Below are 15,381 nucleotides of genomic sequence, written 5' to 3'. Positions count from 1 at the left end.
TTTTTTCAATCCCTTCTTTTCGACATTTCTTATATAATAAAGAGGCAACTTGTTCGTTGTTTGCTTGTTCAAATACCTTTTTATTATATACAACATCACACACACACACACACACTCTCTCTCTCTCTCTCTCCTTTCATCGTCTTCTCCTTTCTCTTCTTTTTTTCTGCTCGCGCACTCGACCTTTCTTGATTCATCATGAAAGAGATCAAGTGGCAATTTTCAATATTTCTTCTTGTCATAACAACCGTATTCAGTTTGATAGGTATGCCCTGATTTAATTTTTCAAGTCTGATTTGAAACCAACATCTAACATGATATAGTCAATGCTGCTGCTTTAAATGAAAAACGAGATACTGGTACTAGAGTAACCACCACTATTTCCACCACGACTCACCATCGCTCTCATCACCATTCCAAGAAGCATCACCATCACAATTCGTCCAGCTCAATTTCTGCTAGAGCAACAAAGACCATCCGAAACTGCTCCTTGGCTTCAATTCAGCAAAAGCATTTGAAGACAAAATCCTTGAGACATCACAAGTTGCCTCATACACAGACTATTTATGTATGTGATAGATCAAAGCATACCAAAACAACAATCAAGAAGCACTCAACCAAGAAGCACTCAACCAAGAAGCACAACAGTCAATCCTCTCACAAGAAGAGTGTTCAACCAAAGAGTAAATCTAAAAAGCACTCTACTACCAAGGAGCACAAGAGCAAAAAGCACACCACCACCACTATTAAACACAAGAGCAAGAAGCAACCTGCCTCGACTAAAACAAGAAAAGTTAAAGCTGTAACCACAACTCATAAATCTAGTGAAACATCAACTTCTTCTGTTGTTGCTGAAGCTTTACCTACTTCAGATACCACCATTACTACTACTTCTATTGATAATAATAATAATGCCAATGATTCCAATACCAATGATGTTAGTGCTGCCAACAACAACAACAACAACAACAACAACAACAACAATACCAATGATACCGCTGATGCTGCTTCTTCTGAAGATGCTACTGCCACTGCTGAACCCTTGGCTGCTGCTGGTGCTGGTGCTGCCCCTTCTGCTTCTACCACACCTACTGATAACAACAATCAAGTCTCTGCTCAAAGTGTCAATAACGGCCAAGCCATCAACAACGAACCTCAAAGCCAAGTTATTGGCGTCTCCATTGGTGCTGTTGTTGGTTGTCTAGCTGCTGCTGGTTTAGCTGGTATGTTTATCTATAAGCGCAAGCAAAACTCCAAGCACGATCAAGACGTTGAAGACTTGAATCAAACAAGTGAAGTCAATACACGTTGGCGTACACAATCTTTCATGGCTGTTGTTGCTGGCGCCGTCGCCAAGCTACCTAATCGAAGCAACTCGTCTAGTTCAACTCGTTCTGGTGGTGTATTGGGCAGTATTCGTAGAGCAGCAAGCAATGCTTCTAGTAAGCTGTCAAGATCAACTAGTAGATCTAGTACACAAAGCTATGGTATTGCCGTTTCTGGACCTATACCTGCTATTCAACGTATCGATGGCGACCAAGCTACCTACTATGCTGAACCATCTAGTCCATCGGGCCATCATCATACACACGCTTATTAGATGAATAAATTTGTTTCAAGATAATGTGTATATTAGGAGCTTTGAGAAATGCGCTTCCATGTACTATGTAACTCCTCCAAATATTGAAGTTTTTGGTTTTGTATTTGATATTGCTTGTATTCAGCATAAAAGATTAAGCCCACTTATCAACACTTGAGTTTCTCAGGAATAGAATTCTGTCATTCGCTCTGGGGAGAGGTCCCTATAGACTCTTCTTGTTTTACATATTGTGTCAAGAGATCATCTCAGCTCTAGTAACGCGAAAGATAGAGTTAACTCTGGTTCTGCAAACAAAGAGACGAGAGGACCTCCCTCACGAATGGATAATCTCTACCACCAAAATATGTATAAACGCGCAACTTGTAACGTGTCGATGCTTATATTTTTCAGAAAAAAATAGTATATAAATGCTCTATCGTCGTTTCTCATTCCAACATATGATTTTCCACATAAGACAAGATGAAGTTTTCTAGCGTTCTCTTTTTTGGTGTCTGCTATGTTTTTGATTCAAGCCAATGGTCAAGCAACTCATGCTCAATGCCAAATACAACGTCAAAAAGCAAGCGATCGTGCAAAGAGATTTCATCTCCCCAGCATGGCTATTCCTGTCTGTACCAAAGATGGCAACTATAATCCTGTTCAATGTGATAAAGCTACTGCCTCTTGTCGCTGTGTCGATTGCATCACTGGTAAACCCACCTCCCAACCTCAAAGATGCAGACCAACCAATTGTAAATGATTGTATAGGTATCAGACATGAATAAAGCACTTGCAGTTGCTGTATGGAAACAGGGAGTTTTAACTCTATATCATGTAGAAATTTATAAATGTGGTACATGATTTATTAAACTAGAGCTATTCTGTTGCTGATGAAGAGCGCACTGCAATGTTCAGCACCTCGTCCTTATTGCCACCACTACCAGCATTAGCGGCAAGATAATCATCTCCATATTGCCAAGGCTGAGGTCGTGTTTTCCTTCTTTGTTGTTGCAACATGATTTCCTCTGCATGAATAACATGAGTTGTAGCTGCATGAACAACGGCGCTGGTAGCTTCTTTAAGCTGTTGATGTGTCCTTCTGCTGGGATTTCTCTGTAGTCCGACAATCGATTTGCAGGTACGTGTGATGGTATTGATGACATTGCATTCTTGCGAGCACCACGTTGTAAATTGAGACAGCTCCAATGCCAAATCAATGAAATAGGGTGCAATGATTTCCTCTTGCTTGTGTCTTAGGAGTAAGATGCCTTCGTTTTTATCCACAAGATCATCGTCATCCACCTATCATGTGTGTATGTTTTTAGCGGATTGTGGGCATGATACCATCTAGTTTAAACTTACAGATACAAAGTTAATAAAGTTCATGAAATGGTGTGTATTGTTCTACAAAATCAAATATGAAAAAATTAATAAAATCTGCAAAAAAAACGTGCTTTTGTAGTACCTTACTTGAACAAATTCATTTAGTCGAACCATCCAGGGTTCTTTGGCATTTTGCTCAATGGTGCTATGGCTTGCTAGTGTCATTAAGCATTTGGCAATCAACGTCAGCGTGCGACAGGTCTTTGTATCAGGGTGATCTGTACAGATATGTGTGTGAGTACCAGCACCAAGACACTATTCAGCAGCTTACTACCTTGAACAAGCCCAAACTGTTTGGGTGAAATGATGGCAGGACAGATCCATCTCAAAAATATAAACCCACTTAAGAAAAGATGGGTTAATACATGATACCATACCAAAACAACCTCAATTTATATACCTAACACAAGTATACCTCGCTACTTGATGATGCCTATCTAATGTTTCTTTTCCTAAATCAAACTTCTTGACAATGGCAGATTGTAAATGGCCAAATATACGTCTTAGTTCAATGGGACATTTGGTCTTGGCTCTTTGAATTCCACTCCAGATGGACCTAACATGACTGAATAGCTCTGAGCAGTTGGCCATGGTATTTTCTGTGGTACTATTAGATAAGCGAGACGACTCCACCTTGTAGAAATTTGAGTTGACAGCTTCAAAGAGAGGGTATGGCACTTACCTCTATATGGAGACTGAACTTGCAAATCTTTTGAATAGTAAATTGCAGCGCTTCTTCCAAGAATTCCATTCCACTCATTTTCATGTAATTATCAATGACTTTGGTAAAGAAGGAGTTTCCTCTACAATCTGCCCGTTAGTCGTTTGATAGGGGGGCGCTTTAGTGCTGTTGTACCTGAATAAGATATTAACATCATCTATAACATTGAGATTAGTCTGGTGTGACCAATGCGTGTTCATCAGACTAAAAGCTTAACGTACCTGAGCTTAAAGAGGAGACTTCATAATCAATCAATGATTTAATCCAAGTCAGCGTCAATCCCATGCCTTCATAAATGCGAAGTAGGTTCTTGGCTAAACCTTGTACGTCCGATGTCTTTCTAGCCATGTCATAGATAATATCATGTCGGAACTCGGTAAGCACATCCATCAGGGGTTGATATACATCCAACGAAAACACCTGATGCTCTTCTAGTAACAGACCCACTCGTAATTGTCCCATAGAGCCATGACTAGATCCCAAACTCGTCAAAGAGGCAAATGCTCTATTTCTACTCTCCTTTCTGACTTCATACCACTCTTCATGGATGGCGTTGCTGGGATCAATCTGTGATACGGGCAAAAATACGGTACCTATGTAAGAGGCCAATGGTGAGCATGGAGATTCTCCCACTTGCACACACACACACACACACACACACACACTTACCGTACACAGTTTCTCGATCATTCTTACTACTACGGGAGTAGATTGTGATAGTAACACCATGCCTCATTCTCGAGATATCACTAAACAGAAACTCCTCCCTCCAAAACAAGGTTGATGTCTTTTTCAGCGATCCGGTCAAACCACGGATTTCATTGTCGATGACAATATCACAGTAGAGTTCACTATGGATAGAGTCCTTGTGGCTCACCTGGAACTTGCGGGCTTCTGCAATCCTTACCGTCAAGCTGAATATATTGCGACAGGTGGACACTGAGTTGGGGATGGACATCATGGCATTGTTGGTGCAATTCTTGAGATGGACCAGCCATGCATCTCGTTGGACTTTACTGCACGTCATGAGATGGTAGGTTTCTGAGGGTAAAGGTCGAATCACGATGCAGTAGCGCATATGGTCAATGGAATCAGAGAATGGGTAAATGTCTTGAGGCGCCAATGTAGAGAGCTGAATAGGACGATGGAAAAAGGAGTTGTCATCCTATACACATGTAACACGTAGCGGTAAGTAGTCTGGCATGGGGCAATACGTACCGAGTACTCACCTTTTCTGTCTGCAGATGAAGCATACCATCTTGGAATAGTGACACATGAAGTACGCATAATGTACCTGTGTGGTGCGAAGTGCAGCTTAATTTGTTGATACATAATTCTAGATGCTGTTAGTCCGAATTACCACCACCACCGTGGCACTAGCCTGACTTACTGTGTATTCTGAACAAGCCTGTCATCTGTAGTTTGGCTTGGCTCACAGTGCCTGTAGTGCTGCAGCAGTTGATGGGGCACTCTGTTACAGGGATAGGGTAGCCAAACAAGAGTTCGCCATTGTTGTTCTCCCCGTTGTTTACAAAGTTGGTTGGGCTTGTTCTATGATTCGACTGCGTGTACGTATGCATGTATGGATTAGCATTCTTCTCGATTGCTCTTCTTTTCCTCCTCCTTCTCCCTTCCCCTATACTGAACTTACAGGTGATAAAATGTCAATGCTATTTCCTTTTTTGCTGTAAGGTAGATCCATTTGTAACGTCTGTCCAGCAGAAAAGCTTGATTTCTTGGTGAGAAAGGTCCTGTTGCTACTACCTGCTGTCCCTGTGGATGAGTAACGAGGGTGTGCCTACAATCGGCTGTGAGTAATTGAGGGAATATCTAGATGAAAAAGATCTACTACCACGCGTTTGTTTGCAGAGGCCGCAGAGGAGGGCGTGTGTTGCGATATCTTTCTTGTATTCCCACTGCTGGTCTTTACTTGCTGAGGATTCCAAGATCTGAGTGCTTGCAACCAAGTAGAGAAATCGATCGCTGTTTCTGCTTGAAGGCTCATACTGCAAGCCAGGAGGTTAATCAAAGAGAAAGAGAAAGAAAGAGAGAAAAAGACACTTACATGTTGCTGGTGCCTTGCGAGGCAATTTGAATGACAAAATCTCGTTTATCAGTTTCTGATGCATACACACTTGCAGTTCTTAGATTTGTAACGACAACAGTAGTCTATAAAAGTGTTAATAACAGCGTGTGCGTATATGCACTTTGGAGATGACTTGCCGTTTGATCCTTGTATTGCTTCAGATGGCCATCGTCCTTGGTAATGTAGAAATAATATCTATCCCACTTGCCGCCGCCATGTTGATTGACGGAATCCTTGCTGTGAGCCACACTACTCATACCATTTGTACAGCTACTACTGACACCATTGCTCCTTTTCTTTAATAGTAAATATCCTTTTGCGGTGATATGATTTACAGTTGGCATCAAGGAGTGTGGGTTAGTTGACAGTAAGGAGTCCAGGCTGTTGTATCTCTGCTAATGCAGCATCAACGTTATTATTGTACATAGCATATACATGAAACACTTACGACAACTCTTGGCTTGTTTAGGAACGTAAATGGGATCAGTAAAGTGGGCGAGGAAGGCCTGGCCCTGGTCAGGTTCTCGTTGGGCGGTGGCTTTAGTGAGTTCTTGAGACAGGTGTAGTAAGAAGCGAGTTTTTCCTGGATATAGTAAGAGAGCCGCTCATTGTTTAGCTGCAAAATAACAATAAAAGGGAGGAGTTTAGTATACACAATGTGGCTAGTTCATTTTCAAACATGCAAGTTACTTCGTGGTAATCTTCAAATGAGGAGCGAGACACGGGCGATGGACTGACAGGTCTGGCGTCTTCACTGGAATTGTTGCTAGAGGTGAATGATGTGTTGGAAGTGGATTTCTTGGAATTAACATCGTACACAAAATCAGTGGAGATCAGGACGAGCTCCTCCAATGTCTTGAGGTTTCTGTGTTTGTCTGATTGCAGGCCTTCAAACAATGGCCTCAGCTAACGCATATAGATTAGTGGGCTGCGGCTGCTGCTACTGCTTTGATCATAAGCAAAACTACCTTGTCATTAACAAGATTCCTGGTTGAGCGAATCAAGTTATTCAGTGCGTAAATGTACTCGAGCAGTACTTTGCACAAAGATCGTTTAGCCACATACAAAGAGGTACTGATTTCCTATTTTGTGCACATTGTTTTACATTACAGATCGTCCTATGCATTAGACACTACTTACATCCAGTGATTTGTTGTTGGCTTGGGATGTCTTCAACTTTTGTGCAGCGCAGTAGCTGTTGGATAGTTGGACATGCTTGAGTCGAGAGGCAGTGACAGTGCCTTCAAAATGCTATAAACAAGAAAGAATTAGGAGATGTGGATATTAAGGAGCATTCAAGAAATTACCGTTAATGTTTCCTTGATTTTGGAGCCATGTTTTCTGAGGAAGGCTGTTGAATAAATCTAAGCATGTGTGCAATTTCACTCTGAGGAAATGAGGACCTACGTAAAACAGATCGGATATCTTCATTGTCCCAAATCTCATCTTCATCCAAGGGCCTTGTACCATTTGGCCAGTTCAAATTGCTGCACTCTTCGGCTGTATAGAATGGTTCATTTAGCATGAGTTTTGTCTGGTCATACAACAAGGCAATGGATTTACTATAGGCTAATGAATGTGGTGGATAGGGCTCAATTTCAATCCCTACTAAATCAATCAATCCGCTCTAAACTCACCTATTTCCAACTGTCTGCATTGCTCTACTTTTTCCAGCCAAGTCAGGTAATGGTAGAGCCATGTTTCCAACGAGGATAAATAGTCGTGAAATACAGGCGAATCAATCCAAATATCCTCATAGAGTATATCCGACGATAGGTCCATGACAGATGCATTGAGCTGATGTATCTTGGACGCCATCAGTGTCTTTCGACCTGGGATAGCGATACTGGTTTCATCGTCGCTACTGGCACTGATCGTATCATCATCATCCTCGTTGTCTGTATTCATGTCGTATTCACTGTCGTCTAGGTCGCAGCTGCTGTTGCTGCTGCTGCTCGTTGTATCTGTATCGTTTAATGGCACTTGCTCCGTGCTATTGTGCCACAATAACGGCATTTGAGGTGAAGTTGGTCTTGATATCACGGGCTGTATGGATGAAAGACTGAATGAAGACCGCGGCAGCCTAGTAGCAGATATCAAGTCGTCTTGTAGATTGGCATCATCATCGTCCTCCAAGTGGATGAGCGGAACACTGCTTGAACGAGATTGTTGATCCATGTTTTCTTCCCCTTCGGCTCAGAGTGTATAAAGAGAAGAAGAAGAAAGAGAGACAAAAAAAATGTATCCATCATGTATTATTATGTGTGCTGAAACTGGCTGATTAGCAATGAGAAAAAAAGAGTGAGTATATTGAAATACACAATTCAGGGGTTGAATAAGCCAAAAAGTAAAATTAAGCTTCAAAATACAGTGTAACCATCTTGGTATAGATGATAGCCGCCCCTTAATTATTGTTCTCCTTGTTGGCAGGAGTCCCCTTAATTTCCTCTCCTTAACAATCAACATGCAAAGGTTACAAATAGCCGTGGGTTATATGTGAGATACAACAAAGCATTACATCTTGAATACATGGACGACTCTAAAGTGTATTTATAAATGATGGACATGCCCACAGATCCTGCTCTTAATATAGATCCATACAGTATGTAGATATTCCAGTATCGACTAATTGTTATGATCGACTAGGCTGTGTATGTGTTCATTATCAACAACAACAACAACAACAACATAGACATAGACATCGCCCCTCTCTTTCTTTTTTTGAGCAAGCACAATCAATCCATTTCACAGTGTAAATATAAATCCTCTCCTCGCTCTTTCTCTGTCTTTTTCTTCCTTTCCCCTTCAGTGTGCTGTATATAACCGACTCGTCTTGATTTTTCACATACCTTTCTCTCTCTCTCTCTCTCTCTCTCTCTCTCTCTCTCTCTTTTTTTTCACCACCCCTCCAGAGGAAATTCAAGGCAGAGCCCTGAATTCTGTACATAATATACCCCCCACTCATGTTACCATTAAACCAGCCTTTACCGCTCTCCACTGAGATCACCATGCAATCCTTGATGAAGGAAGCATCCAATTATCTAGATTCTGGTAGACTCAAGGTATGTAGTGTTGCTATTGTCAATTTGCTTTATAAAAAAGGAGAAAACTGACGAAAAAGGGGCGGCTGGTTGATTGCCAAGTCTAGATTTCCTATGAACTGTACATTGAAGCACTGCTATCTGCCATCAAAGAATTCAAGCAGCTGGAATTCATTGATCAACGTGTAGTCGTTGAGAACAACAACTTGGCCTCTGTATTCACCTTGGCTCATACATGCTTGAGACATGCTAAAACCATCTCTTCCACCAAAACCACAAACAAGCAACATCGTCCTCCAGTGCCACCAAAACCATCCAACCTCAAAATCACGTCTCCTCCTCCTCTGCCTGTCCGACCTGTCCTCATGGCAAGAGCAAAGTCGAAGCCTGAATTTGTAAAGAATTACAGCAGCACAGCACATCTGTATACCGACGAGGAGGATGATGAGGAAGGGGAAGAAGAAGAAAATGATATCGATGACTATTCGGAATACGACGATTCAGACGGCTATGAAGAAGAGGAGGAGGAGGAAGATCACATCACTGTAAATAACAAACTGAAAGGTATAATAACAGGAAGCGACACTCTACCGGAATAAACATTCTTAATCAACACATTTACATAGCACAACAAACAAGAAAGGCCTCTGCTCCTTCACTCAAAATACTCAGAGGAGGCAGCAGTAGCAGACCCAAAATACCACGCAGATCATCCACGTCGAATTTAGCAAGCACATCTGCTCCATCTTCCCCGCTCTCCACTGTCTCCAACCCGCTCAATGCTGTTAAATCCTTCTTGTCATTACCAGGCTCAATGGCATCTCACACCTCCAGTCGAACTGGAATGTATTCCATGGCCATGGATTCCGATGGCATAGCAATACAAAGTGGCGATGATATCTTTCTATTGGCAAACAGTACCATTGATCCCCATGTGTTGATCACTGTGCAAACCAGCAACAGCGACAGTCTATCCACAACCACTGGGAACAATAACAGTTACTTACCCATGATTCCGCAAGCGCCTTTGGTGACAGTGTATCAATCACTTCAAAAGCAACTGGAGGAAGCACTCACACTGAAGAAACAGCAGCGTCAAGGAGATGTTGTCTATGCCAATCAGCAAGTACTGGACATACAGGCCTCGCTGAACAGAGTGCGTAATATACACATGTCTGCCACCACAGTGCCAACCATTCTTCAGTTTCAGCCGGTTTTGATAGCCTATCAACTCACACTGATTGATTCCACCATCTTTCGCAACATTCCAATGGATGCCATCTTATCCCATGCGCCCAAAACACCGCACCCTTCCATCGTAGCATCCACAGACTTCTTCAACTACCTCACTCGTCTGATTGAACATGCCATCTTATTGCAGCAAGATGCATCTGGAAGAGCACAGCACATCAATCATTGGATCAAAGTCGCTGGTAAATGCCATGAGCTCAAGAATTATCAAACCCTGAAAGCAGTGATATCTGCCTTGGGAACACCGCCTATTCAGCGCTTAAAGAGGTCTTGGCAATTTATACCGAAAAAGAGCCTGCAGCTGTTGGAGGACCTCAATGATTTCATGTCGGAAGCCTCCAATTACGGAAAATACAGACAGCGTTTGGGATTGTCTCAATCTGGAACCCACGAGGATGAAGTCAAGTACCGAGCAGGAGTAGGAGCAGGAGCAGATCAGGATGTACTCAATCCACCTATAGTGAAAAAGACCAGCACTCGAAAAAATTCATTCAGTGAACCCACAGTGCCATTCCTGGGTCTCTTTATACATGACATGACCTACCTAGTAGCAGCACTATCCAAGAAGAAACAGCAACAACACAACAGTGATTGGTCAGTTACTACGCCAACAAATGCTACAGTAAACAGCATACAGCAGGATCCAAGAGTGTCCGAGCTTTTGAGATTGTTTAAAAACTTGCAGAGAAGTCCTCCTTATTCACCCAATTTATCTGCGTCCTGTATCAAGGATTTGACCAAGAACAGAAAGCGCAAATTGTCACATGCACTCACGCGAACAACAGCCATGAAACGGGCTCCAGCTTATCATCAGGATGACAGTGATGGTGAACTTGGCATCGAAATGCAGCAGTGCCTGGTGACCCAATATTTGGTAAGTTATATACAGTGCCTGTGTGGTTTCCTTGGCTCATTTCTCTTGCAGTTGACTCGATCTTGGGTCAGTGAAAAGACGGTCGATGAACTGAGTCTTGTTAGAGAACCTACCAAGAGGAGTGTGTCTGTGACAGACTCGCTAGCGAGCAGCCATCATCACCATCATGCATCACAGCATCAAGTGCCTCCACCACCTCCACCACTCATGACCCATTCTGTTAGTCTAACAACCCATGACCAGCAACAACAGCAGCAAGGCGGATTACGCAGTAGCTCGGGTAGCTTTACAAGTGGAGGCAGCAATAGCTCTAATAGTAGACCTATCAGTCTAGAAGATGAACAGCATGAAAATGATGTGCTGGATAGAAAGAATACTGGATTTTGGCTGTTTGGTAGAAAGAGTGCAGATCAAGGCTATCTCAAAGAAGCATCTGCTTACGGAACAATGCAGAGATCACCCAGACACTTTTCGTTTGAGGATTTGAATGCTAATGCGACCACCCGCAAACAGCCCTCTGCAGTAACAACCTTAGACGGCACCTGTCGTATGCATCGAGAAGGATCTCAAGGGTCTTTGGCATCCTCCATATTTCGAAAAGAGTTTTGGAAAGGCAGTAATGGTAATAACAACGATAAACAGCAATTGCAGCAAAGAGCGCCCTTGTTGAGTTTCCACAGCGATCCTTCGTTTATGCAGCAGAGAAAGGGCTCTTCTTCCATGCTAGTTCATCCCTCTCCTTCCACTTCTTCCTCTACGACTACGTCGGTGGCAAGCAAACCAATGAATAACAAGAATCTCAGGCACGTATTGTCTTCTCCTCATCCATTAGACTCGCCTTCAGCAACAGCAGCATCAACAACAGCCACACCTTCATCTGAAATATCTAGTTTTAGCTGGGATTAGTAATTCTTGAGAAAGTATAAATAAGCATGGGCCATGTCGATCACAATGACAAAATCCTTTTTTTTTATGTATATAAATTACAAGTGTAAAGGGAGGGAAATAGGGAGATTGGGGGGAAAGCAGCGTGCATACGTGTTTGTTCAGTGTGAAATGACAGTTAAAAAGAGAGAGAGAGAGAGAGAGAAGGGGAATCAAAAGAGCAAATAAAATCAAAGCAAGACAAGAAATGAAGGGGGGAGGGGAAGGGGAGGAATAATACAACAAATTTACATCAATATACAACATTTGGAAGTAGCATGATCATTGGAATCATCTACGCCAAATCTATCAAATCCACCACCATGATTCGCTGTACCACCACCGCCACCGCCACCACCACTTGCTCCATTATAGCCAGATATATGTCGATTGCTATTCATTTCTTGTTCCTTGTTGTAACGTCTGATATCTCTCACGACTTCGTAGAAAGCATCATCCACATGAATACGCACTTTTGCCGACGTTTCCACAAACTGACACCCGTATTGTTTTGCTAAATCTCTACCTTCTTGACTGGATACTTGACGGTCTGATTCAAGATCACATTTGTTGGCAATGAGCACCATAGGGAAATAGTCTCTGTCCTTGACTCTACAGATTTGCTGGTGAAATGTCTCAATCTCCTCAAATGACATGCGAGATGTAATAGAATACACCAACAAGAATCCTTCGCCGTTTCGCATGTATTGTTCACGCATGGCACTAAGCATTGACAGGTAAGGACAAAGACAACACATACACACAAATAGTAGCTACCTGTATTCTTCCTGTCCTGCTGTATCCAATACGTCCAGCAGGGCTGTTTCTTCGTCAATGACACATTGCTTTCTATAGGAATCTACATGTATATACGATGCATAAATGGCTCGTCCATGCTCATCCGCTCTTCTTGGTCTCTACGTACCTTCAATGGTAGGATCGTATTCATCGACAAAATGAGATTGAATGAATTGGATGGTCAAAGCAGACTTTCCTACGCCTGTTGATACGAGAGGTCAATATTGGTCATGTTTGACATTGGTTTAGGGGCGATTCCTTACCTCCACCTCCCACCATGACAAGTTTATACTCGCGAACAACCCATGAAGCGGTTTTATTTGCCATGCTAATAATCAAGAAAGCAATCAGTCACTGTAACGTGAGAAAGAGAGACACTAAAAGATGGTGAATTTGAAAGGAAAAAAAAAAAAAAAATGTCAAACTCTTTTCCGTCGTGGCTTGTATCTAAATGGGTTGATGGGCAAAACAAACATTGGTGAAAGGGGCTGGTCTCACTGGAACTCATTTTCTTTCTAGAACATGAAAAAGAGAGTGCGCAGAATAGAATTGCATCTCAACATTGTGTTGGTCTAGTGAATAAATGAGAGCCCTCACTGAGGCTTGCTGTAGACATGATAATCACTAGGCTGTTTTCTATCTTAAAACAACGTTACAACAGTTGGTTGTACAGGGAAAGCAACACAATGCTGCATAAATTTTATTTAATCCCATGAGGTTAAAGCCGACTACTGTTGCTGCCATCAGAGACCAAATGCTGCTGTGCCTCTGCTTGCTTCTTCTGTCTCTTCTGCTCCATTTCAGACAGACGCACAATACCCTCTTGAGCAGTCGTAGCCACCAAAATACCATCTCGGTTATAAATTCTGCCAAAGGCTACACCACGACCATTGCTTGTGCGAGGACTATGAATGTCGTATAAAAGCCATTCGTCTGCTCTTGCTTGTGCATGAAACCAGACTGAATGATCCAGTGAAGTCATCATGCCTATGCTCTCTGAATTGAAGGTAAATCCATTTGCTGTGGCGGCTGTGTTGATGAAGCCACTGTCTGAAGCATAAGCAATGATGCAGGCATGCAATTTCATGTCATCGTCATTCAGGGCACCTCTTGTTTTAAACCATCGTTGCTGTCATTTGCGAGAGTCAAGTCAGAAATGATGTATTCATCAGCTTTGTAGTGGATACTTACACAGTATGGAGTTGGTTTGACGTTACCCGTAATAATCTCCTCTGGTGAATATTGAATCACTGCACGATAATCAATGGGTTGATCCTATGTATATATATATATATACAAAGATTAACGATGAGCAAATATAGGTCTCATCTTTTACTACAGCAACATACATCCTCTAATCTTTTTTGAACTCTCTGTCTAAATTTCTCTGGAAAGCTGTTCTCTGTGTTGTCTAATGTTCGTTGAAGCAATTCAACGTCGCTATCATATAGAATAAATGTAAATATATAGCAATCAAGCTGACAGATGCATCCAACTTACGAAGGCAGGCTATCAGCGTCAATAACATCTGGCATGTCAGTCTAATTTGTATATAAAAAAAAAAGATTAGTCAATAGTATTTATCCCAAATTTGGAATGCTTACTTGATGATTCAAGGAGATGCCCTCTTCTGGTTTTGCAAAACTACAACTGCATACAAAGATAGCCTTTCCTTTCTGTGTTGCTGTCACGATACGAGTTGCAAATGATCTGCCATCTCGGATACGTTGCACATTGTAAATGACTGGAATATCTACATTGCAAGCCAAGATGAAATACGAGTGCAATGACTATCAATCATCATCTCGTTAGTGAATCACTACGTTCTCCCGGATGAACAAGTGGTACCTACATGAACAAAGAAGTCTTCTTGTACTGTCTCCCATGCAGATTTTAATGCCTGAGCAACGATCTAATATACATCATTTTAGCATCATATAATGTGTCGAGCATATCATTATTCATGTACCTGTCCACCAAAGGCACCTCTTGATCCAAATGGCAACCACAGCTCCTTACTCATGTATAGATTTGTGTCGATCAATTGCACATCAATAGCATCTCTCATCTTCATGGCAAAATCAACATCCTCATCTGTCTTCTCCTTAACACCTTCGTCCTTGTTATTCTTGAAGGTTATTTTATTAGGGTATGTTACTATAGGCATTTAGTAAAGTGTATATGATGAATTGATAAGAGAAAAGAGAAGAAGCATGCTGAAGTTTTGGCATTAGTCAATTTTAAATGACAAAGTTAAAAAAAAAAGTCTTAAAATTCCCAGGGAACATTTCCATTTGATAATGCCATTTCCTGGATAAACCAAATGTTGTCCTTATCAATACACCAAAAATTCAAAGATGGATAAAGAGCAGCAAAAGAGTCAGCCAAGAAAAGGCATTGCAATGCTGGAATATTTCTCGGATACATGTCAGATTATGTTGCCATGGAAACCGAAATGTCAATATTATCTAATCATCAAAACCAAACCAGGCACATCAACCCTTATTTGGCCATGAACTTCAAATACACCATTTGGCAGCTGAAAGAAATCCATGTAGCACTGCAGACAAACGCTTTGCTACTCTATATATTCTCACAATCAATGAAGCATGTATTGAGCTATGATGCAGGGTTTTAGAGTTCAAAGACCATATTATTAATGGCTTATCTAATACTTTGCCTTGCTTTATAACCTGAATCCCCGATTTACCCGGCTGTGCTTTC

At 41.8% G+C, this 15,381-nt stretch overlaps 5 protein-coding genes across 5 annotated transcripts; 2 read left to right on the top strand and 3 right to left on the bottom strand.

Annotated features, from left to right (window-relative positions):
* Positions 1 to 198: 198 nt before the first annotated feature.
* On the top strand, positions 199 to 1,600 carry ATC70_003850 (uncharacterized protein; the record flags this gene model as incomplete). The annotated part of the gene is made up of 2 exons (XM_064823205.1): positions 199 to 265; positions 324 to 1,600. The coding sequence occupies 2 exons, from the start codon at positions 199 to 201 to the stop codon at positions 1,598 to 1,600; spliced, it is 1,344 nt and encodes a 447-aa protein (XP_064678517.1).
* An 855-nt stretch (positions 1,601 to 2,455) lies between these two features.
* On the bottom strand, positions 2,456 to 7,947 carry COTH7 (Invasin CotH7; the record flags this gene model as incomplete). Its single annotated transcript, XM_064823204.1, has 21 exons — positions 2,456 to 2,881; positions 2,942 to 2,983; positions 3,050 to 3,180; positions 3,237 to 3,304; positions 3,363 to 3,595; positions 3,645 to 3,765; positions 3,819 to 3,840; positions 3,905 to 4,276; positions 4,353 to 4,848; positions 4,913 to 5,019; positions 5,074 to 5,245; positions 5,335 to 5,481; positions 5,536 to 5,689; positions 5,749 to 5,852; positions 6,218 to 6,385; positions 6,460 to 6,675; positions 6,738 to 6,851; positions 6,910 to 7,020; positions 7,077 to 7,120; positions 7,177 to 7,269; positions 7,407 to 7,947. The coding sequence occupies 21 exons, from the start codon at positions 7,945 to 7,947 to the stop codon at positions 2,456 to 2,458; spliced, it is 3,882 nt and encodes a 1,293-aa protein (XP_064678516.1).
* Positions 7,948 to 8,732: 785 nt separating this feature from the next.
* ATC70_003848 (uncharacterized protein) lies at positions 8,733 to 11,841 on the top strand (the record flags this gene model as incomplete). Its single annotated transcript, XM_064823203.1, has 4 exons — positions 8,733 to 8,831; positions 8,918 to 9,374; positions 9,437 to 10,935; positions 10,987 to 11,841. The coding sequence occupies 4 exons, from the start codon at positions 8,733 to 8,735 to the stop codon at positions 11,839 to 11,841; spliced, it is 2,910 nt and encodes a 969-aa protein (XP_064678515.1).
* A 266-nt stretch (positions 11,842 to 12,107) lies between these two features.
* ATC70_003847 (uncharacterized protein) lies at positions 12,108 to 12,984 on the bottom strand (the record flags this gene model as incomplete). Its single annotated transcript, XM_064823202.1, has 4 exons — positions 12,108 to 12,582; positions 12,637 to 12,718; positions 12,785 to 12,859; positions 12,921 to 12,984. The coding sequence occupies 4 exons, from the start codon at positions 12,982 to 12,984 to the stop codon at positions 12,108 to 12,110; spliced, it is 696 nt and encodes a 231-aa protein (XP_064678514.1).
* A 391-nt stretch (positions 12,985 to 13,375) lies between these two features.
* On the bottom strand, positions 13,376 to 14,824 carry ZWF1_2 (Glucose-6-phosphate 1-dehydrogenase; the record flags this gene model as incomplete). Its single annotated transcript, XM_064823201.1, has 7 exons — positions 13,376 to 13,786; positions 13,849 to 13,932; positions 14,007 to 14,097; positions 14,158 to 14,198; positions 14,262 to 14,447; positions 14,510 to 14,569; positions 14,627 to 14,824. 7 exons carry the CDS (start codon positions 14,822 to 14,824, stop codon positions 13,376 to 13,378), a joined length of 1,071 nt encoding a protein of 356 aa, XP_064678513.1.
* Between the last annotated feature and the right edge of the window lie 557 nt (positions 14,825 to 15,381).

Source organism: Mucor velutinosus (genome assembly GCF_035048745.1).
Source record: "Mucor velutinosus strain NIH1002 chromosome Unknown tig00000268, whole genome shotgun sequence".
NCBI classification, from domain to species: domain Eukaryota; kingdom Fungi; phylum Mucoromycota; class Mucoromycetes; order Mucorales; family Mucoraceae; genus Mucor; species Mucor velutinosus.
Note: the sequence above shows the minus strand (reverse complement) of the source record. Positions and strands in the feature narration are given on the sequence as shown.